The sequence below is a fragment of the Simochromis diagramma genome, unplaced genomic scaffold (assembly GCF_900408965.1).
Source record: "Simochromis diagramma unplaced genomic scaffold, fSimDia1.1 OVJJ01000656.1, whole genome shotgun sequence".
Lineage (NCBI taxonomy): Eukaryota > Metazoa > Chordata > Actinopteri > Cichliformes > Cichlidae > Simochromis > Simochromis diagramma.
In genome coordinates this window covers 1,010,761-1,035,431 of record NW_024387038.1, presented here as the reverse complement: position 1 = coordinate 1,035,431, position 24,671 = coordinate 1,010,761, and the positions used below count along the sequence as shown (strand labels likewise).

At 40.3% G+C, this 24,671-nt stretch overlaps 1 protein-coding gene across 6 annotated transcripts in view; it reads right to left on the bottom strand.

The window, feature by feature from the left end:
* zmp:0000000660 (arf-GAP with Rho-GAP domain, ANK repeat and PH domain-containing protein 2) overlaps positions 1-24,671 on the bottom strand; it is a 164,403-nt gene that overhangs the window by 81,554 nt on the left and 58,178 nt on the right. For all 6 annotated transcript variants that reach the window (XM_040043485.1, XM_040043487.1, XM_040043482.1 and 3 more), the window contains 4 exons: positions 22,142-22,248; positions 11,385-11,584; positions 4,024-4,109; positions 3,637-3,819 (listed from right to left, as the gene is read on the bottom strand). In XM_040043485.1, the coding sequence (XP_039899419.1) occupies positions 3,637-3,819; positions 4,024-4,109; positions 11,385-11,584; positions 22,142-22,248 (576 nt within the window). The remainder of the gene's footprint in view (positions 1-3,636; positions 3,820-4,023; positions 4,110-11,384; positions 11,585-22,141; positions 22,249-24,671) is intronic.

Sequence of the window (24,671 nt, the reverse complement as noted above, 5' to 3'; positions counted from 1 at the left end):
CCGTGTCATAGCAATTACCGTGGCCACAAGAGGGTTAGTGTGTGCGTGTGTGCGAGGGTGTGTAATGATATAAGAAGCTCCTTTGACACCGCACTCTCTAGGTCATGTGGTCTGCGGAGAGTTAGTGGAGGTCACTAGGATATGAGCTTCTAATGGAGGGGAAATGGGAGCGGGATGAAGAGTACGCATTAAATGAAGGGGAAAAAAACGATGGGTTGCAAACAAAAAGGATCCCATCGCAACACACACTGCTGGGATTATGTAAGGGAACATATTGACGCAGTCACCTATAAATCACTACCTTTACTTCATTACCTGAAATGACGCTTTAAACGGTGATTTGCGGCATGCGCTGAGTAAATCTCGTGACCCCTGAGCCCCATAAAACCTGTTGAAATGCCATCGCATGATTTCAAAAAAACTGCTTGAATGTCAACAAGGAAACTGCTAGTATTATTGTCTTTGTCCCGAGAGGAGTCCCAGAGGAAAAAGGTTTTATATAGCTTTTATTATTTCATATTCGCGCTTGTGTTACAGTAAGTAAATGTGACACAGAAGTGGAACAGCGTGTCCGATGAGATTAGACTCAGTGTCCTTGTTTATGTTAAAAATACCGGGGGTTTTTTTGGTCTCTTTTTTTTAAACACGTTGTTTGTGATTCATTAGTTTGTGTGGAGATGTATAGAGTTGCTTTGAAGACTTTTTAGTGTTTTAGTGCACTTTGGCGCACATATTTTACAACTGCAGGTCACCACAGTGGATTTTAAATGAAAGAATTAACATGTGATTGATGTTCAGGCTTTCAGTTTTAATTTAAGTGGTTAAACAAACCTCAGTTTTATAAGTACCCAAGAATAACTGGACACACCAGCTTCATTTACAATATAAGGATTGTTTTTAATGCTTGAATAAAAGTCCTTTGCAGTAAATAAAGTCTAGAATTGTGTTAATGTCCACGTACTCATAGACCTAGCTGCATGTGTCGTATTCTATATGTGCCTCCATGACACTTCAAGTGTGTCAAGGCCACTTCCAGCCCTTCCCTGCATTCATCCCTCGTGCACTCACACACTAAAACGCCCCTACCTCTCCAGTGGCTTGACTCTTTCGGGGTGCTGCACTCCGTCTGTGTTACACTTCCCCTCCTGCACCCGCCTGCAAAGAGCTCCCACTAGAACAGCAAATTCACACATCTCAAGTGAAGGAGCACACATGTTCACACGCATGTACACACCGCACACCCCAAAGCGCACGCTCGCGCGAAAGCTGGCAAAGTCGTAATAAAACCAACCCAAGCGTTTCTGTTGTGGATCCTAATCCACTTTTCCACTTAGCTAGCTAGTATATCTCTTCCTTACTTTCTCGCCTCATTCCCCCTGTCTACATTTCCATTCCCCCTCTTTCGGTGCAGGAAAACAATACAAGGGGGCTGATCTGCGTAAATGCTGATGCCGGTGGAAACTGCTTCACTGCTTAGAGCTCTTAAAAGGAGGCCAGAAAAAGCAGACCCTCTCCTTTTTTTCTTTTTTTACAGCAGCAATAAACCCTAAACCCCAAGGCCTAAGCACCAACATGCCTATACTTGAGATCGATAAGACTTCTCCTTTGGCATCTTTAGGCTTAAAGTGCGGATTTACCAATGGTCAAAAGGTCAGGAAAATATGGGCTTTCTCAAGTTTAGTGGATTTAGCTTATGGAGTGTACCATGTGCACTTTTCCTTAAAGGTACAAACGAAGCTATAAAACAGATTTCATGCTCGGGGAACTCCTGCTATCACTGCCCATCATTAATTAAAATTACTTAACTAAGCAGACAGAGAAATATTACACTGAAGGTCTGCAAGGGTTGTGTTTTTTTATGTTTTACTTACATTATGCAGTGGGGAGGACTCTATTTTACACATTTATCTTGGGGGAACAACATTGCAGAAAAGGATAATTGTTTCCTGTAAACATATGCTGACTGGTGCTAATATTTAACCTGGCATTTTTGATGTGGAAAACTTAAAACTGGCAGGTAGAGTGACTGCAGACTTAAGACAGAAGCCACAAGTCAACAGAGCAATGTGGTTATTGGTGTAGCATACGTGTCTTTGCCTAAAGACAAAGTCAATGGCAGCTTTAATGTTAAGGGCATTGCTATATGCTCAGGACTATGAGGGTAGTCGGCTGTGGACCTGCTGTACCTTCGCCACATTTGTTCAGCTTAGAAAAGCAGACAAAATCCATCAAGTCACATACACAGAGTACTGTTAGATGTTCTAATCTGTTTAAAGTGGTTAGAGGAGTCAGAAGAAGTCTCTTCTATTTCCTTGCAGAGTACGATCAATACTTGATTTCTGTGGCTGATGGTGATTTTTAGGCTGTTAGAACTTCAGAAAGTGGGACATCAAGCTTATATTCTGTACATGATGACATCATTGTAAGATTATATTGCTGGAAAATTCATAAACAAACTAATAAGCATCTGTGACAGACTGGCAACCTGTCCAAGGTATACCCAGCCTTTTGCAGTATGGCAGCTGGGGTAGGCTCCAGCCCTTTCACAACTCTGAAATGGAGAAGTGGTTAAGAAAACGGATGGATAGAGTTACCAACTTACCACTAAGACACTGCTTGAGTCAGCACAGATACAACAAATACAGTACTGTACAAACGTCTTGTGCCACCTCTAGTTTCTTTATATTTTGCCAGGAAAATGGGAAATAGGGGAAGTGATTTATTAGATGATGTACAAAGATATAAGTCAAAAACAGACTTTATACAGTGTACAGAAAGTTATATTTGGTTTTACCGCCTTTATTCTTCAACACAGTCTGAACTCTCTTAGTCAAGCTTTCTTGTCATTTCTTTAAGCAGACTTCAGGAATAGTTCTCCGGGCGTCTTGAAGGACATTGAGAGCTCTTCTTTGGATGTTTCTGCCGTTTGTTCGGTTCTCTGTCAAGATGATCCTACACTGCTTCAATAACGTTGAGGTCCGGGCTCTGGGGAGACTAATCCAAGACTGATAGTGTTTCACTGAGTGTCTTTCTATCCAAGTATGCTTTTACTGCACTGGGAGTGTGTGTGAGATCATGGTCAAGCTGAAAAATGAAGCTGTTGTCAAGCAAACGTATTATGTGGCGAATCAAAATCTGATGGTACATTTCTGTGCTCATAATTCCTTAAATTTTGACAAGATCTCCAACACCGCCATGCTTAACTAATGACTCTGGACACTCCCCTTATAATTCTCTCGGTTTTTTATTTAGCCACCAACTCATTAAGTTACTGACTTTTAACAAAGTGCCTAAAGATACAATTTTCAGTAAAAATGTATGAAAAAGCAGCCAGTGTCCAACTATTGCTGCTCAAGAGTGCTGGGTTCCTTGGACGCAATACAAAGAATTGAGGTGTGGCTCAAGACTTTTGCACAGTACCACCACTGCAGATAGTGTAGACAGTGCAGCCTACAAACACACAAACACCAATAGTGGTAATGTCAGTAAACTGGCATATCAGCTGAACTCTTCTTCATAGAAAACCGTTCATGAAGTCATTTATTTATGACTGCCACTACACCTCAGAACATGACTTCTATAGCTTCAGTTTCGGTTGGTGCTTCTTTTGCTCCAGTACATCCATAATTTCTGTACCTTGTTTAGCTGCTCCAGGTCATTAAAGCCCTCCAGGACACTCGTGTACTTCCTTTCCCTGTATTTCCTGCGGATAAATGTGGCCCGCTGCTCCGCAGAAGCCTCCCTGTAGAGATCCTCCTCCAGGGGGAGATTAGCAGCCCAGAAACTGTTAGCATTCTTGTTCCCCACTTCCAGAAAGAGCTAAGGGGTTGCAAAACATGTACAAAGTGACACGTTTGGATGAGAATTATTTGCAGAGGTATTGCTGTGATTTGAAATGATCATTGATCATCATTGCTGAACTGTCAAGCATCTTCCCAGTCTTTTAGATTAGTACTAGTACAATGGATACACTTTCATATAATGGGATTAGGTAAAGACAGGAGTAACACACATGACATTTACCTCCACTAGTTCATTGCTCCAGACACTGCTGTCCAACTTCAGGCTCCGCACTTTAGAAATACTTGGCCCGAGAGAGCGGTGCTGTCCTGGCACACATGAAGACACGGTCATCAATATTAGTGCACAGCCACACAAACAGACTCACACATTCATTCCCCCATTGGGTTCACAAGGCTCTCTCAGGCTACATTTTTTCCCTGAAAACGTCACATTAAAAAGCAAAAATAACGATTTACATATATGCACAGCGTTCTCCTCGGCGTGCTGAAACACACCAAATGCTGGTGATGGAATAAACAATAAACAGGCAGTTACAAGATGGAGAAACAGAGCATGACTGCGAGCTCGTTCGCTCACTCACAACAGACATATTTAGTCCCCTCAGCTCTCCTAATTGGAAATGAAAGCAGAGAACGAGGGCCATTAATTGCTAATGAATCATGAGTAATTCATTGTGTTTGTTGGTCGGCCTGTTTATTTGGGTGAACGAGAGGCTTCTGGGGTTGCTTATGGCCAAAGACAGAGCACACATGCATAATACATTAGACAGAAACATGCTGTATGTGTGAATGTGAATTATTGTCCTGTGTGTAATGGCGGATAATTTTATATTTAGATTTGGCATGATCTCATTACCGTCTTCTATTCGCTAGTAGAGCAGCTGTAAATGAAAATGAGGGGCTTTGAGCTGTGAAAAGCTATATTGACACAGTTCAAGAGAACACAAGTGCGAGAAGTCTTTGAGTTATAAGCCACTTAAGAGATTTCTTTTTACAAAAGCTAACTAGGAAGTCATTTTTTATAACTAGTCAATATTTGCATTACTTACATAGGCATAGTAGCACTACCCTGCATGTATTTTTATTATTAAGCCGTGTGCCATTCATAAAAAATTTTATCACTCACCAGGACACATAACTGACAGGTCTAATTGCTCCCAGACTGGATTTTGAATCTGATATGCCAAGACACGTCTCATTTTGGTCAGGCTTGATGTGATCAGTTGGTGCATTCATTAGAGACAAAAGGACGGTGCCACCCTTCCTGTCACAGCAGTTTTGAGTCTATACGCTTTCTTTCATGAGCATCTAGACAGAACCACATTTATACTACCTCTAAGATTTATAGACATTTTTCCACATCAGCACCAATAACTATGAACTCTGAAGTCATTTCATTTTAAATGTCACTTCACATGCAGTTTCATAGGGGAGTTTTAAAGTGGTCACAAACGCGACGTATGCCACGTCATCCAAACGTTAGTGGACCCAGTGTCAAATCCTGTGGAACGCCATGTTCACTTTCAAACCTCATTTGGTATCTCACTATTGGAAGCGTCTTCTGGCATGAAAAAGCGGGTAACTAAATGTTTCCCTTTTAGTTAATTTGGTGAAGTCAGATCAGGGACTTCATCAATATCAAGTATATCAAAATTAAATGTGGTGTTAATTTAAAATCCACACCCTATCTGAAGTTATAATTAAGGTTAGGAGTTGAACATAAATGTCTTACCCTATTAAGAAAGTCTGCGTAAAGATGATCCAATGTATTATTTAAACAATATTATTAGTTCAACAAACTCAGATCTATAAACATGTCAAACTTCAAATATCTTTCTAGGAGATATCACACACCTCTGTTCTTGTTTTACTTGGCAAATCAATAAATCTGATCAAATCAGGGCCTTAGTTTGCCGCTTAGATTGATTCAATCAAATTAGTGCAATAACAATACTATTATAAGATGATTCCTCTTTATAGCAGATGAAATGTTTCTTAAGTTGTAGCTCAGTCACAATAGACTTAAAATTGACTGGTAACCTCTTTGCCATTAAGAACAATCTGCTTTTTCCTGGTAATTGCTTGGAATGTTTTAGCATTTGGCGACTAACTACAAGTAGTTGTGGCAACCAACTGGTCACTCAGTGGTTGACCTCTGGGTGATCACTTTAGATTAAAAGGTAGGTTGCATGGGTCGAGTGACGGAAGGCAACTTGTCTCCAAACGATTGCAGTGCAGCTTGGACTGACTGATAGATTTCCAACACAATACACTCAATCTAAAAATAAGTTCAACTTGTGACTTAGCTGGTTGTACTCTGGTTATATTCCTAGTAACTATGCAGTTAAATCAGCAGCCTTCAGCAACTATGTCACTGTTTTTAAAGGAATGTCAGAACTTCTGTTTCAGGTCTACGAAGTTCTGGCTGAACTCAATGAACAAAGTTGATGTGAATCTCTGCAACCTGTCCAAGGTATACCCGGCCTTTTGGAAATGCAAAACAGATTTGCAATTTTCACTGATTTATAACAGTGAATCAATTTGTTAATGCAAACAGATTTCTTCTAATTGCCAACTTAGCCCTATTCAACCACATCCTGACACCAAGCTGAGTCCACCTTATTGCTGCTTTATCATCATCTCCATTGTGCACCAAAGTGTCTTCGAAAATTATATCTGACTACGAGTGGTTACAATCATTTCAAAGGAAGTGAGATTGGAAGTTCATTTTACACAAATGCACTAATTCTGGTCATGCCGTAGACTCCAACCACTCTTTTCCTTAGTGTGACTGTAGCATTAGACCCAAAAGACAAAAAAGAAAAGAAAAGATAACCTTCTTCCCTGCCATTAAGACAATTTATTTTTTTATTCTCTACACATATTGAGGGTGGACACAGCAGTGGGGTCTAGGGTTACATTTAAATCTGTTTTCTTCCCAATCTCGAAAAATACACTGAAATGTCAGGGATAATAACAGTCTTAGAGATCAGAAGTCCAACTTGACAAATGAAGGCCAAAGAGTAAGAGTCTGTCCCTGTGAAGGAGTGAAACTATTTTATTCGGGGTGCTTGCAGCAGAGTATTGCCATGCTACATCCACAGAGCCTTTGCAACACCACAGGACCATTTTCACTTGTGTAAGGGTAATGAAGCTGAAAGAATCGTGCATGTGCATGTGCCGCCAGGTATACAGTGAGATCGTCCCATATAAATAGGCTGCTGTAAATGTCTTCATATTTCCGGTGGAAAAAAAACAACATACAAAAAGGCATTCCCATCACTGCAGCTTTCACACAAAAAAATTAAATAAATAAAAAAATTAATGCTCAACCCACCAAGGATTTCACCCCCAATTAAAAACTTTCCCGGTGACTCCATCCACATCACATGGAGTACTTTTTCAACCTTGTGTGCTTGTGTGGATTCCCCCTCCTTCCCCTCTCGACCCCTTCACTCAGTGACAAGTCATGAGGAAGCAGAGCAAGACAATGAACCCTGTAATTTCACATTGCCATGGCAACTGTTGCCAGTGGACATGTCTACAAGTTGCATCTTGGGTTAAAGAAGTTTATTGCATTATATGTGTGAAGCACAGCATAAGGTCTTTGAAGCACTGTCATTTCTTATGGTAGCCGTCTTGGGTAGTAAACATAAGGATACAAAGAAATGAGAGCATAGATGGAGAGGTGAGTTAATTTAATAAGGAAATAAAATAAGAGAGAAATGTGGGATTGACCTGAAGCCTGTAAAATTGGGGCATGGTCACCGTGACATCAGCAAAGTGAGTCATACACAACCATCAAGAAGCCTTGATCTTAGCATTTTGCATAATATTACCTTGGGTTTTTAGAAGTAGAGGAAAAAGCGGATTGCTAAGTTATTACATCTGTAGTGTATGGGTGCATTGCACAGACAAAAATACAGACAAATTACATGAAATACACTCAAGATGTGGCCTGACATCTTGGAAGGGTGTTAGCTCATTTAATCAGACAGTAAGCCATGCTGTTTATCAGACAACTGCACCAATGCTCAAAACACGGACAAGGCTTAGTTCAGTAACTTGAATTACCAGACAGCTAGCGGCACACAGCATAAATAACGCATCATGTAAGTGTTATCAGGATTTAAATGGGTTAGTAATATTAAGAAGTTATTTAAAAAAAAGAAAAGAAACCCCAGACAGTTACTAATAGTTTTTACCAACTTTTTAACAAACAAATAAAAATATTTTAGTAAGATCAGTCAGATCCTGCTGAGAAAACAACAGCTAAAATATACTTGAGAAATAGGTCTGTGTAGCTTCTCAGTCGTCAGGTCATGGTGATCTAAGGAGCCTGGAAAGAAAAGTGACTGGATTTTAAGTTTCACCTCTCATCTTATCAACCTTCTTTAGTTCTAAAACCAAATGACCAAATATAACCTTCACTGCTCACATCAACTCAGTGGACAGAAACAAAGTTCACCAGGGAAGACACAAAGGGTAACAGTTTCTCATTTCTGGACTGTGCTGTGCTCACTGAGGAGAATGGAAACCTCAACATTGAAGTTTACCAGAAGACCAGTACCTACTCTTAAACTTGGAGTAATCAAGACCCCGCAACACAGGGCATAAAACGTTCCCTCTAAGCTTGAAGGGAAAGAAAAGGAACACACATGTAGAGAAAGCTCTTAAAATATGTGGTTATCTTGATTGGGCTTTCATCAAATCAGAAAAGATGCCCAGTAAACAAGGTCAGACACCAACTAGGGCGAATCAGAAGGACAAACAGAATACTGTCATTCCTTATGTAGCAGGTTTATCAGAGAAACTCAGGAGAATTTTCTCCAAGCACGACATCCCCAGTGTATATCAGACACAGCCATAGACTCAGACAAAAAAATGGGTCATCCCAAGGACAAAACTACCAAACACAAACTAAACAACGTAGTGTGTGCAGTGCAGCGAGGAGAGCTCAGAACTCAAGATTGGAGAGACCAAACAGCCACTTCATAAAGGCATGGCACAACATAGAAGAGCCACCTCCACAGGAATCCAGTTTTGAGATCCCTTCCAAGACGCCTCTACAACCACTCACATCGTGTGTCAGTTCATCTCAATAAGTCACATGATAGGGCGAGGTAAGGTCCCGCAATAGTTTTACCCCAAACCTCTGATGATAATGACCCACACCCTTTTTCTCACCATGGCTCATTAGATACAGCACATGTGAGTCAACAGCCCTCTAAAGATACAACTCCAACTAGGGCTGGAGAACTCTTAGAACCAAAGAAGCTTCTCAGACGAAACGCCTTCAAGAAACTTAAAGTAGTCCAGGCATCTTCTATCCAAGCTCCTTAGATTACTTGAGAAATAAAAGTTTTTGTTTTTTTTTTAAATAAAAAAATTCAAAGATAATTAGAAGACCGGGCAAGGTTATCTTACAAAGTGTTCAAGGTAGACGCGGACAGTATCCAAAAACATCTTTGAACAAATGCATGTATTACTGCATTTGTGATTAGATAACACTGTAAATATTAACAGAGAAAAAATTCACTATTATTAATTTAATACTCTCTGAATATAACAGACCCTATCAATTCTTAAAGTGTATGTAAACACAGAGAAAATACTGCAGTTTTAAGCTGTTCATATCAAAGACTGAAGCTGAAGACTATTAAAATCCATTCAGTCTTAGCATGAAAAGACGAAAAGCCAATCTGGGATCATTTTTACCATTAGCCTCCTCATTACTTCTTTCCTCTTCCTCTTGTTCAGCATTTCTCTTTATTGTGCATGACAATAGAGCAGATCACTAATTAAAAGCATGAGCAGTCACTGGTATTCCAAATGGACCACAGCCCAATTTAAAATAGAGCACAGTGTGAGGACAGCTTCCCTCGTAGCAAATATCCACCCCTCCTGCTCCCGGCGTGCCGACAAAATGTAATATTAAACACCTCAGCAAATGAAATCATTTAAGGCTGTTTGAAAGGAGATGTTGGATATCTGATGTGTACCAATTACACAGGCTTTGCACAGGTGAGGTGAAGAATTGCATTAAATTGCATGACTCTGGGAGAAATCTGGAGCGGGAAGATGGGGTGTATAGGCATGCACACACAAATAAAAAAATAAAGAAAAACACCTACACACCAACAAGATATCCCTGCACATCAAGCATGGCTGCCACGTCTCTCTAATCATGTTTAGCGGGTCAAGAAGGAGTTCGGGATCCCCCAAGTTCTCGCCTGTGGCTTAATCTTTGTTGTCATTTCATCTGAGCCATCCAGTATAGCCAAACAGATTAGAGAGGCCAGAGGCCAGACGCCAACTCCCATATGTGGCTTATCACCTGAGATCTTATTCCAAAAGAGCCTCCTGGTCAGAGCACACGCTCAGACAGGCACACACATCAGACCGCACATGCACAGAGAGGAGCCGAGCACTAACATGCATCCCTTTTTAATTTGGCACGTCTCTGAGCATCAGTCATAACTTTTTACACGCGGCGTGGTGTTTATTTTTTGTTTCTTTCCATAAGTTATGACTCCAGAGAGACAAGAGGAAATAATATTCTGCTGGCATTTCCAGCTGGTTTGCTTTGTGCCTTGCTTGTGAGCTTTTATAGCCACATAGTGCAAACTTGTGATTCCCCCCAAACACACATGAATGGTTGCACATGTGTATGTTTTCTCCCACTGAAAATGCTACGTCCAGATAAACAGTCAACTTTAAGGATAGTAAAAAGCACATCGGCTGCTTATTAACCATTTTAAAGCATCTATTAAAGTCGTCATTACTTTATTGCAGAACTCTACATTATAAGAGTTCAATTCAACAAGCTCATTTAACTTTAATTATAAGAAGTATTTAGATAAATCATTTTTAATTTGATTTTTTTCATTTAAGCAATTTCAATGAGGTTTTCGTTTAGCAGTTTCACCTACAGAATGCCAGCAACCTCCAACGACCACTCGCCAACTGGTCAAGGAATATACTTGTTTCCCAAGTGAGTGAAGGTTGCTCACTGGTTTGTAGGCCTAACAAACCAGTGAGCATTTATGGGGCCTCACTAAGGCCTTAGAAAGACTTTTAATCATAATTAATTTATAACAACTTCCACATCTGCTACTGATACGCAGTATTTAAATTATTACTCTACAATGACTAATAGGGGTTAAAACCACCATGCTACTGATATGTGTGCAATTAAACAATTAGTTATTGGCAAATATAGGGTGTTGCCATTAATCTGCAGTAGTTGTTGCATTAGCTGACAAATATTACAAGGCCCAGGGCTTGTTTCCATCATATTTCCCAGAAAAAATTTAAAGATTATTTGATTCACAGCCATAGAAAACATTTTTATGTGTTTTCATCATTCAGCTGCTTAAATATAATAATCCAAGGATCCATCCTCATAGATGAGGAATCGCAGCTTTTAAATTAACCCTGTTGACGGGCGGCTTTCATTGGCACAAAACTGTGACTCTGAAAAACATTCATGTACATTATGTTTATTATCAGCAGCATGCCCACCTCCATCCAGCATGTGTTTCTGCACAAGAAGCAGAGAAGCATACCTGTGTTCCTTACCTGCGCATTTCTTACAGATGACCACACCCAGATTGACCGACGCCCACTCCGGCTGCGGCGCGCGGCAGTCGGCGCAGCTTCTATTGGCCTCTTTAAACCAGATCTTCTCTGCCACTTCATAGTCGTAGAGTGTCTCGGCGATCGATTCTTTCACCGCTTCAATCCACTCCTGCTTCTCCCGTTCTGACTCGGCCGAGAAGCTGCAACAATTGATTTTTTTATTTTTTTTTGCCCCCACCCAACACATACCTCACTGTTATTGATTTGATTTGAGAGAGCAATTAAACAGCACAGTATCGCTTGGCAGGGGTTACGGGGGTGTGCAGCATTTGGAGTAGTTTTGGAGGGGAACGGGGGTGCTAAGTGTGTATGCCTACGTGTGATTGCAATAGATTTGGTGAAATTGATAGGGGGGAGGGAAGGGGGCAGGTAAATCAATATGTCTCACCATGCACCTCTAAAATCTATAAAGTTCTAATGCGGGAGTGTTTTTTTCCCCCCTTTCTTTCAGGATATTATTTCTACATTAGACCCAGAAAAGTTAAAAAGTGCTGATGGAAAAAAAAAAGGATAAACATAACCCATTTATAGCTTCAATATATATGTATATATTTTTAAATCAGATTTACACTGTTGCTCCAGCACGAGTTGGAGCAAGAGCTCTGTAAATCTGAAAAAGGCTAGGCAAAGGAGTGAGATGAGCTTGGCAATACAGATGGTGCTCCTTCTGTTGACATGGGTGCAGTAAGTGAAATTACTGCCACATGATGGCAATTTGTTAGTTGTAGCCAAGCGCATTAAGAATATTTGGGAGAATACATCATTAACAGTCACTTAGGTTTACATGCACTATAATAACCCGGCTACAATGATGAGATTAATGAGATTTCTCCAACTATTGGTCTTATTTCAGAGGGATTGCTCATACTCAAGAGGCCTTATATGCAAGCACTGCATGTCATTTGCAAATATTTCAATCTACTCATGTTGCTCTCATTAATTTTCCAAAGTAAATAGATTTTTTTTTGGTGCGCGCACACACACACACACACACATACACACAAACACACAGTATAAGTCTGTTACTACCTAACAAGCCCTCATGCAGACATCTTGCAGGGACAGAAAGCAGAGGTTTCCAATGAGGAAGACAGTGTTTCATTTTGCGTGCATTTTGAAGAAGAAGCTGCTGAAAGTAATGACTATCTCAGTATTATCTAAATGTATTCCAAATGTGCGTAACAAGCAGCCTGTGTGCACGTATAAGCTGAAGCAGGAGCAAGCAAGAGACAAAGAGACAGGCAGGGGGAATGACAGATAGACAGAGATATAAAACTGAGGGGAAAGAGACGGAGAGCACCCTAGCTTGACTGAAAGAAGCACTTAGACAAGAGAAATGGGACCAGCGGTCTCCATGGTAACCTGGCAACCAGTGTAAAGTAAGACTCAAGATGTTGAGTCAGAGGGGTGTGGGTGAGGGTGGGTGGGGGAGTGTCGAGGTGAGGGTAGCCTGGAGCAGAGGATGTGCACCAGGCCAGCCTCGCCCAAGTAACCCAGGCGAGATCGATAGGTTGATTGGGTTCAGCTGTTCTGTGCCCACTGGTCTCTGCCCGGGGCCCATCAAAAGAGATGACTGCTCACACTGTCTGCTCAACTGCAACACGGCCCTGGAAAAACCACAAAGGGACCGATGGGAGGCGGCACAGGAGTATGTGAAGGTGTCAGAGTTTTTTCAGATATGAAGTGAAGGCTGGGTCAAAAGTAAGGCCACAAAACAGACTGCAGCTTAAAGGACAACAGACGTTAAACGGAAGGAAAATAAAATAATTTTGAATGGAAATTTGAATCATACACCTAGTTTTCTGTTTAATGAAGACCTCCAAAAATGGATGAGATTGAGAGGTTATACTGCTTTACAAGCTAATGGTAAATAATTTCTTGCATCTGCACTGTAAGTTGGACATTTTACAAGCAATCTTGTATTCTGATGAAATCTGTCAATTACCCTTACCAGCAACAGCTACAACCTTATATCCTCTGGTGCTATTTCATGCTGCTTCCATGTAATTATCTGGCCATTTAGAAAAGCTGAAAGTCATTTAATCGAGGGCCTTAAATCACACCCTTAGGCAGTAATAATAGCAAGTAGCTACTAAATACTTGCTATTATTATTGCAGAAGTGCGTTTCACACAGTCAAGCGTGGCTACATTCAGTGCTTTACTCAAATAAGGTTCAAAAGTTGAGTGTGAAACAAAGGCTATCATAGTTAGCTGAAACTAACCTAAAGAAGAAAACTAGGTGCGCAAAACCTAAACCTTAAAATAAATAAAAACTACATTCCTGAGAAACATGAACAAACAATACCGGTAAAACCAAACTTTCTTAGTAACGCTAATGCTAGCTAGCTAGCCAGTTAGCAATGTTCTATCTCTTTTTGGTGTCATGGCAACCCCTTTGGGAATAAATAGTGTAGTGTGCTGGCAAGTCCTGAAAATTCTGCACAGGTGGCTGTTCAGCCGTATAAAAGACAGATATAGCCCTTGCGATGTTGTCCACCAGTTTCTGGACTCAATTCATATTTTAAAGCCTAGCATTTTGTCTGTAGCAATGTTGGTTATTTGGAGCTATGAGTTACCATATTCGGACGAGAAATTGGATTTCTAACTTATCAGCTAAGCTACAATACGATATCGCCACTCATTAAAGTTGTAGACCAGGGGTGGGGGAACTCCAGGCCTCAAGGTTACAAACATACTTTTTAAAACTGCAAAGTTGTGTACTGTAGTTAATCATAGGATTAACTTGCTTTTGGAGCCAGGCTCAAACAGCTATCCGGTTGTTCAGTCTGACGTCACTAGCTGTGTCTGGGTCTAAACTCCGCTGCAGGTCCATATATCAAACGATCACTATGGCATTACTGAGAGTTGAAAAACTGTCTAAAGTCTTTCATCTTTAATAAAATGATCAGCGTTCTGCTCTACCAGGTGTAACAATTGAGTTTAACATCCAGGCATCCATGAAAACGGAATTTATGACATTTAACGGAGTTAGAAGTTAGCAGGGAGTTAGCTCGCTAGCTTCTATCTAAATACAATATAGCATGTCCTGACTGCGGGGTTTTGGAAACAAATTAAAACGTACAGCTCTGTTATCACTTCCAGCATAAATGAAGACAGAAAACTAAACAGCAGTGATGTTTGTAGGGTTACTGAAGTTGGCGTAGCTGGTATATAATGATGTGCTACGTGACCGCTAGCGACACAGCTATGTTAGCATAATATAAACAAGCTAACTTTTTTTCCACTCGATAAAAGTTAACGTGAGTGTTCTCGGTGGTCAGGAACAAATGTAATCGCATGGCAGGATGCTGTAAAAGGACCAAACTTCAGCCAGGAGAACAACTGAGATAATCCATCCACAATACGAGGTTAGTCATTCATATACTGCTGCATGGGCTGGGCTGTAGTTACAGCCTAAGGTTTTAAAAACTGAGCTTAAATAAATGATTAGCGGTAATAAAAGCCGAGGGAGGTCAACAGTGATCACTGACTGTTTTAGGAGCTTTTTGAGATTAAATAGAAGAAAATACAAAACATTAAACATGTTAACAACACAAAAGCCATATTAAACGCAGACTACTTTAGGCCCTGGAAGTAGGATTCGTCGCGTCATCACTGAACAACCGGATAGGTTATACATTTTTAGTCACTTCAAGGTTGACATTATTTCCACCCATGGAAGTGAATCCTGAAGATGGTCGAGTCCATGGAAATATATAAATGTTTTTATAGAAATTTACTGAATGTTGGGAAGAATGGTTAATAAAATTGGTGTAAATACATTACTCGTGTGCCATCTTTTTTTCCAATAAAGCTTAATGCCACTCACGTCCGTCGATTAAATCTAAGCTAAGAGACATTTAACTAGGAAATGAGGAAAACAATTTCTTTGAGATATAGATAGCAAACGATTTCTTTGTCAGGTACAATGACATCCTAGAGTCTTCATGTTACTCTGAGCACAATGTGATATTTTTATAATTGGGTTTGTAGTCTTTATAGTAAGTTAAGCAGCTCATCTAGCTCCATATTTCATCTGAAATACAGAATGAACAAGAAGAAAAGTCAAGCAATTCCATTAAATAAGACCCTCTAACAGTAAGTTTCAAATGCCCTACATGGCCTTCATGGTCCGCTCTCTGAAGTCAGCTTCAAGATTCCTCATTCACCCAAGGATTTAATTTGACTCCCCACTCATGAAAATGTATTTTACACAAAAAGCCCTATGACTATCAAATTTGGTAATCCAATTTTGAAGTCTAGTGGCTTGACATTCTCAGTTTCTCTGGCTTGTTATATGAGAAATAGTTTTTGTTAAACATAGCACTTATACATTGAGTAACAGCCAGTTTAAGATGGAGAACCTCAATATTTCTTGAAAAATTCATCTGGCCATGACAACTAGTCATTCCCAGAGGTGTTTATTACGGAGAGAGTGACGCGCTTTTAACTGTGGATAATCAATACAGCCCCTATGACCTTGACAAGAAACCAAACATCGCTTCTTAGAGTTGCCCTCCTTTACAGAGAGAATCCCACAGAGCTCATATCCTGCAGTCTAAAAAATTATTTAACCACCCGTCACTGACACCACTAAATTGACCGTGTTATTTTACATGAGTGACATCTATCATTATCCATCTGCAATGTTATTAATGAACAAAATCACTAAGAGATAATAATAAAAAAAAATTAAAAATCACCCATCTGTGCCCAATTTGAGGACTTTTGTTTTTGGTTTCATTTAGCTCGGGAAAAATCATAAATCCTGTTTTCATTTCCTAAAATGATCTACAATAGAGAAATGTCCAACTCCTTAAAAGTATTTTCATTTGTACCCCGAAGACCTTATTGGGCCTTCTGTACCATAAGCGACTGCATCGGTGCATCAAGGCCTGTAGCTCTGCTGAAGTCCAGCCCAGAATGCTTTGATAATAGCTTCAGCTCATCTGTATTTTTTGGCTTTGATGTGTTTCATCTTGACAAAAGATTGTTTTTTGGGGGTTCCTATCAGTTGGTTTGCCAGTAAAGCACAGTAATAACATGAGCAGCAAACCACGTGGTAGTAGTTTTGGCAATATCTCCATACAGCTTGTTGGAAGATGGAAACGTTGATTTTGCGTTGGCTTTGGACACGATGAAACACAGTAGACCAACCACCAAGAACACCAGCAGATAACACAGTACCCCAGATCATGACAGGTTGTGGAAACTTCATAGTGGACGTCAAAAATCGTGGATTATGTGCCTCTCAGCTCTTCCGTCAGGTTCTTGGACCTTGGATTCAAAATTAAATCCAAAATTTACCTTCTTCTGAAAAGAGGAATGCCAACTAAGTATGAGTCCAGTTCTTTTTCCCTTTAGCCCAGATAAGATGCCGATATTGTCCCTGGTACATGAGTGGCATGGCATTAGCAACACAACAGCAGGTAGCTCCTTTCCGAAAGACCTTACAAGACTGTGCGTGTTGGTGCTTGATGCACTGAAACCACCCTCAGTCCCCCTATGGAAAGCTCCCAAGTTCTTGACAATCTTCTCAAGACTACAGTCATCCCTGTTACTTGTACACATTTCTTTTCCAGTCAGCTTTCCATTAATATACTTCAGTAGAGAACTCTGAACAGCCAGCCTTTCAGCAATGACCTCCTATGGTGATCCTCCTTGTGCAGGATGTTAATTACCATGATCTGGACACCTGTTGAATCAGCAGTCTTTCCCATGATGATGGTTCTTAGTACTTAACTAGACTGAGAGATGCACTGTGTTTACACTGTGTGAAAAGTAATTTACTCCAACTTGAAATAAAATGAAATTCAAATAATCTGAGATACTGGATTTTTTATTTTTCATGACTCACAAAGCATATTCATCAAAAATAAAACATAAAAGACTTGAATTTTTGCACATGAGATGTAATACATATTTGAACATGTATCCTTTTCAATTAAACTATGAAAAAATAAATTTTTAAAGATTTTCTCGCTTTTTGTGGTTTTGTTTTTTTTATTTTTTAGATGAACTAGTAGAAGTGTGCGCAAGCCACAGGCTGTTTGAGTTCCACTCTGAAGCTGTGTGTGAGCACACATGCTGAAAACATGAAGTGGCCTTCAGCGGACACTGTAATCATTCCTCCCATTGGAAACACAAAAAAAGACCTCAACAACAATTACACTGAAAGTGATGGCAGACAAAATCCACAGTTAAAAAGAAATAATGTGCAAATACAACACCGAAGCCTGGCAGTTTTCACAGACAGGTGCAAACAGTAACGCGGCAGAAATGGACACGGCGACGGTGACTAGAGAAATATAACCACCATTTTAAGGGTCATTTTCCAAATTACGAACGCTTACCCCTAGTGATTTCTAGCAATGATTTCTTAATGGCTTTAGAGAGAGCTTTTTTTATTTTTACGCTATCCACCTCAAGATCGCTTTCTGTTCACTTGATACAATGCAGTTGAAAGGAATCAGTGGGCAACAGATTACATTTGAAAAACTTTACAGTAATGAGTCCTTCAAAAACCAAAGCTCTCGCACTCAGAACAGCCCAAACACCAGGCTGCCGAGAGCTTTCATTACCAAATACTTTCTGTCCAAGGCAGAAAAAATTGTGAAACTGTCCAAAGACCTCAATACACATCAGACAAACAAAAAACAAAGCAGACAAACATGGATTTTCTCCAATATGCCCTTGAGCTAGGCATTTATCTGCAGCTTTACTGTAGCACAAGTGTGTTCTGATCATGAGCCCAAAGTTTTTCTGTCTCCCCAAAGTTGAACGTCTTTGCCTGCCGACTCTGTGCCTCATTGTCATTCCCTCTACTCTTAAAAGTTTGCTATTGTATCCAACACAACGGACCGTCCATTTAACGGCAGCGAAAACAATAGAAAAGCCAAAGTGAGTCTCCACAGCTTAAAGTGATTAGATGAATTTCTCACTAATCCCCACCTTGAGCAGGTAGGAGAACGCTCCCAGGGCTACCAATCGATTTGATACACACTCTCACACAGAGATACACACACACTCTAACCTTTTCTAAAATCATCTCATCAAAACTATTCGGGAGCTCATTTCACTATTGTGTTCGGTTTTTTGGGGGTCCTTACAAAATGGCAATTACATCCAGCGTATTAACGAAGGTGCCAAACGATGGGACCATTAAGGGAGCTGACACAAACAGATCGATCGGATATACAACAGACACATGGAGGAATGAGAGCAAAAATAAAAATCTTTACGCGAGGCAACGGGCAACACAAAAAAAGAAGAAAGAAAGAAAAAAAGGAAGGGCTGAAAAGAGGAAACGGTGCAAAAAGCACACGCAAACAAACGAGCCGTGCTTTGTCCAGGCAGCTGTGACGGTTGTATTCTAAATGGGCCATTACAGCACAAACAAGCAGCACGCTCATTGATCGCAGGCCCACAGGACTCGAGGCACCTGAAAGGCTTTGTGCCCTACAGAGGCAGAGATACCTGTACAAAGCTCCCAGAGGAGACTTCATAAAAAAAGCATGGTGATCGTGTACGCCCCGCTATGATCAATATGTTTATAGTTTGTAAGAGGCGGATGCGGTGAGTTACAAGATGCTCCGTCACAGTGATTTGACAGGAGTGCTGCTAAATGCGGTAAAAGCAAACTTATGAAGAGTTTCTCTTTTGTCTCATTAGAGCTCAGGCTTAACTTTGTGACACGGCTTCTCATTAGTTACACCCCAAAGGAAAACAAAGGGTAAAAAGCGCATACATTTGTATTAAATGACTGACAATGAAAATAAGTTTGGTTCAATGGCTTTGACTGAGCTCCTGTTTAAGAAACTTTTTTTTTTTTTTGTTCAGATAAGTAACCACTAAGGTCACGTTCACATCTGCGGTTCTGCTCAGCTGGTCCAGAAATGAAATATTAAATTTGCAGCCTCGTTATTTAGATCTGCCACAAACAAACCACGAGGAGTAAAAATGGAGCCTGGCAGACCGACAGGTAACTCGCTGATTGGGCGGGCTTAATGATGAAATCCTGCATCATCGTTGCAGGGCAAAAAAGTTGGTCAAGTTGTTTTGTCCAGGTTGCATAACAGAGCAATTTGTTTCAGTCTCAGTTTGTCTGCCATGAATTAACCGTTTGGTCTGCAAAATATCCTACAATGGCAAAAAATGTCCATCAATGTTTCCTTGAAGGCGAGGTAAGGTTTGCAAATTGCTTCTCTTGTCTGTTGATAGACTGAACATATTCAACATCTACTACAGAAGACCAAGATGATACTCAATTATGTATTTCATCGAGTCCTTGCAGATTAATTTGTTTATGAAAAAACTGATCATTTCAGCTCTAAATGTCTCAGCTGTTTTCAGAATCGTGCACATTTATCTGAAGAGAGCCAAAAAAGTAACGACTAATGTTTAGTATTATTAGTAGGAAGAAGCATTGCTTCTCTTATACCATGTGTAACAGGCAAATCGTGTTATCATTTTTATTATTATTTTTACCTCTCAAAGAACAAAGTCTATGATTATACCAGTGGACAACCCCTTTGCTATTACAGTACAAAGTTAACAGTCTGCAACAATCTTCACAAGAATAAATGCACCGACCAGCTGACCATGACAACTAAACTAGATGATTACACGATTGTTTTCTCAGTCTGGAAAACTCCTTCACAACATCTAATCAAGTCAAAAACACTCTCGAGGAGGTAGAAATATCATCATCAAGGGTCTACAATTACTGGTTACGCTTAAGAACAAGGAGGACGGATTAGAGACTGCCAGAAAACATCTACACAGGTCTCTAGTGTTTAATGACCATGTGACACCTGGTAGAAGCAGCAGGATGAACTGTGCAGTGTACAGGGCTTTACTGCCCGCTCAGATTCAGACAAATGCTACAAAACTGGCTGGATAATGAACCAAAGCATATTGCAGGAGTCTCACGAGGCAATTGGATATTTTTCAATGGCCAAGTCAGTCATCTGATCTCAACCCAAAAGGGCAGCTCATCAGTTATTAAATACAAAACTGAATGCAGAGACTCACAAACAAGCAGCAACTGAAGGTGACTGCAGCAGAAGCCTGGTCTAACCAGAACCTACAGGGACAAGAGAGTAACTGTAGAGCCAGATCACTCGCATACCACAGTTACTTGGTTATATTTGCACATAAGCACCTTATAAGTATATTTATTGCCTCCTTGTGTGTGCACACAGTGTACATGTGCATGCCCTGTACTAGAAAAGATATCTGTGAAACTCCACAACACTTAATACAAAAAACATATATATTGAAACAAAACTGCTGAACACAATGAGCTTAGAGTAGCTAATTAACATCATGATGTTATAATTAGGTGAACAGCTGAAAGTTGCACACGCTGAATTGTGCGCACTAAATCAAATACCTGTCTTTGAGGTTGATGAACTGCAGTTGTTTTCTTTATGCACCACTGCTGATATATGTGGGAGGGGGTTTTCCTCCCCTCAATTTTCAGCAGTTTTCTTGCCTGTGGCATCTACACGGCTATATGAAGATGAAGCATGGTTGTGTTTTCACAATTTTTGTCATTGACTTGGTACTTAAGCCAAGACTGCAAATGCATCTAATAAGTCAAGGATTTAGCCATGAACTTGCTGAGACCTGACAAAAGAGGCATCTTCAATCACTGCAATATAGCGGAGATGCAGTTAATGTGTGGCTGTTATTGTGTAGTTTGACTCCACTTTTTCAGAGGCTCTGCTAAAACAGTGTTTTAAATCATTTTCACTAACAAAGTAACACTTCTCATCCAGCTCCCTTCATCAGCACATTTGACTGTATCAGCTTAATTGAACTCTTGTTTTTAACAGATAAGGAGCGAGGGATAGTTTTCTTTTTGCACATTTCATAAAAATGAAGGGAGGAAATGAAGTGAGGTGTTAGGCAGGTAGCACGTACAAAAAGAACAAAAACAGAAAGAAATCAACTTCTTCCAAACAGCTACATCTCATTAATATTCACTCCCAAAAAATACAAGATACTGGTGAATAAATTCTCCACCTCTCCTCTGTTACAAGAAAGAAAGAGGCCACTGTGATGGGACTATGTGAATATTATTTGACTGAAAGTTCCCTAAACTCTTATCATACTGTGTGACTGTTAATACCCTCAATATATGAGAGCAGCTTAACTAAAACCCCCGTCCTCACCCTTTACTGTAGCTGTAATGGATGGTTTGTGAGATATGACTTCTGAGATTACAGTAAAGTGTAACAAGAGACTTATTGTAAGGACATTTCCTAAACTGTGTGACTAGAATTAGAAGATGATCCTGCAGGATTTGTTTGTAAGAGAACTGGAAATCATGTCTTGACATCCCACAGCCTCCTACGGTAAGATTTAAACAAATGTGGAGGTGTACAATGTCAACCTGGCTAAAAGAGAGTCTGTATCGAAGGCGAGGGGCGCCATCATTTCCAACATTCGTCTTTGAGAAGATGAAAAAGAAATAAGAAGCAGAGTATGTGTTAAGGTAAGAGCTGAAAGATCAAACGGATAGAGTGCACTCTTCTCTCACACACATAAAAAGACAAATCAAATATCACGTGCAGCCGAGCATGAATAGCTCTTTGTTGGTGGAAAAAGCGTGCAGAAACATGCCAAGCTACATGCCGTACACATGCTGGTGAGGCAGCCGTGCACAAACACAAATGAAGAGTAGACATACCAGAAGTTTTTGAAGGGCGTGTTGATTTCAAAACCCCTGCGGTCCACGTCTCTGATGTTGGCAGCGGTCAGTTCCACTTCAGCGACAGCCAGCCCCGCTTTGTAATCCTGAAAATCACAAACACAAAAATAGAAAAAAAATGATAACCATTTAACAGATTGTTCACATTTTCTCAGCAAAAAAATATAAAAAGGAACCATTTATCCTCTTCTTACATTACAGGATTGAATGTTAACTGTTAAATATGGAGCTAAAGCCACAAGATTGTTAGCTAGCATTAAGGCTAGAACCAAAGAGAAACAACTGGACACAAACACTCGTTATTTCTACATTTTTTTTCATTATTATTTTCACCTGCAACTTTGCAACTAAACAAACAAGCATGACCAAACGTTTCGTAACTCAGAATACACAAAACATAACTCTTTCTTTTAAATTTTTAACAGAGAGGTTAGCTAAGCTAAGCTAATATTACATGACATTTACGCTAACATCATGTTTGGAAAGCACACAATTAAATACCTTGAATCTTCTCAGCTTAGTCTTGACAAGGATGCAAATAAGTATTTTAATGAATTAAAGTTCACTGTACTTTGAATTGCTTTTTTAATTTTTATTCTAGCTCATCAAACAAGCTAATAATCTCAGCGTTCTCCTACAAAGAGAAAGAAGTCTGGGGCTTTTCTGTGTGGGTTTTACATGTTCAACCCATGTCTGTGGAGTCTCTCCAGGTACTTCAGCTTCCTCCCACAGTCCAAAGACTTACATTTGGTTAGATTATCTAGTGATTATAAATTAGCCATATGTATGAATGTGACCATGAATTGTTGTCCATCTCTATCTGTTATCCCTGCAACAGCCGGTTCAGGGTGTAGCCTGTATCTTGGCCCTTGTCTCTTAGCCCTCCATGACTCTCAACTGGATAGGTGGAAGAGAATAAATGAATAGATGGATGGATGGATGGATGGATGGATGGATGACCATTATAAATGCAGGTATTGAAAGACTGGAAAGTAGCTAATATCGGCCTGCTGCCAAATCGGTCGGACTCTATTAATGTTGTGCTTATTTGCCTCTTAAAGGCCCCTTTTATCTTCTTAGTAAATAAATAAGCATCAAAATTGATTGTGAAGTGTTGGCCTAACATGGCATTCTGAATTGTACTGAAGCAAACTGCGAAAGTTTTTTTTTCCTCACTAAAAGAGTGTTACTTTCCTGTACATCTTTATTTCCCCCACTTTTAAAGCACAGACATATGCTTCAAGTTGAAAATGAATGCAGAAAATATTAAAAACAATGTTCCCTAAGGGGCCCTGCAAATATTTGGCTTCAACCACTGGGCAGTATTTCAAGCCCCTTCTGGTCAAATTACAGACCCTGCTTAATAAGGTAGGATCAACAGGTTAGCTCATTAAAGTCGCAACCTGTTACTCAAATGAGGCTTGAATGTCAACACTGAGGAAGAAGCACAGTCACAGCTGTATATATAGTATATACATAAACACACACACAGGAAGTGGATATAATGTTAGACTCGTGAGAGGGACCTGCTGAACTGTCATTGGCTTTCTTCCTCTCCTCACCAGTGACGCACAAACTGCCTCTGTATGTGGTGTGCGTGTTTGTGTGTTGCAGAGATACACCGGGATAAGTGTGTATGTGTGTGAGACACATAGAAAGCAATAGAAACCAGAAAGAGATAGGGAGAGTATACCTGCGCATAACAGCAAAGCTCTGTTAAAGCCAAAAGTTTCATCTCGGGAATCCAAACCAACCCGAGCTTTCAGCTTCAATGTTTTCTGAGGCACATTTCAGAAAATAGGGGTTATGTGCAAAGGCACAGTTTTCACAAGTTCCACTGTAACTCTACATGCCCCTCCCTTCTCCCACTTCACCCTCAACACTCACAGCAGTTTAGACCATTTTCTATAGCCTAGAGCTCCGAGCCAGAAAGAGACGGAAAAACAGACGGGGAGACGGAAGAAGCGCACCCACTCCCACACATATAAGCAAAACATCAAAACAGAGCCGAAATCCGAGGGGTTCCAACTTTACAGTAAAGAATAATACACACTCGAAAGCATCCCTGATGCACTGAGACAAAGCCAAAAAGACGTGACTCAAAAAGATGAGGGTGACAAAGAGCGCGAGAACACAGAGGAAGGGAGAGACCGGGGAGAACGTGCATGTGAAGGGAGGTCGTGATAATCCTCACTGAGAGTGGGTGAGACAGGCGAGGGGTCAGCTGAGCAGTTGACAGAGAAAGTGTGTGTGTTTGTGTGTAAAAAGCCAGAATAAAACACCATCTACACAAATACTCCAACAGCGAATTACAAATACTGCTTAAGTGAGGAGCACTAAACGCTGCCACGCTGTGCCAGCTATAAATCATGTGTGTTTTCTGCGCTAACTGTTCTTCACCAGCGAAAACAATTTGCACTAATTACGCCCAAACAAAGGAGGAAATGAATCGACGCCATCGACGCTGATTAGGCGCTTTTTTGGAAACGCACGACCTAGCGGTGAGAAG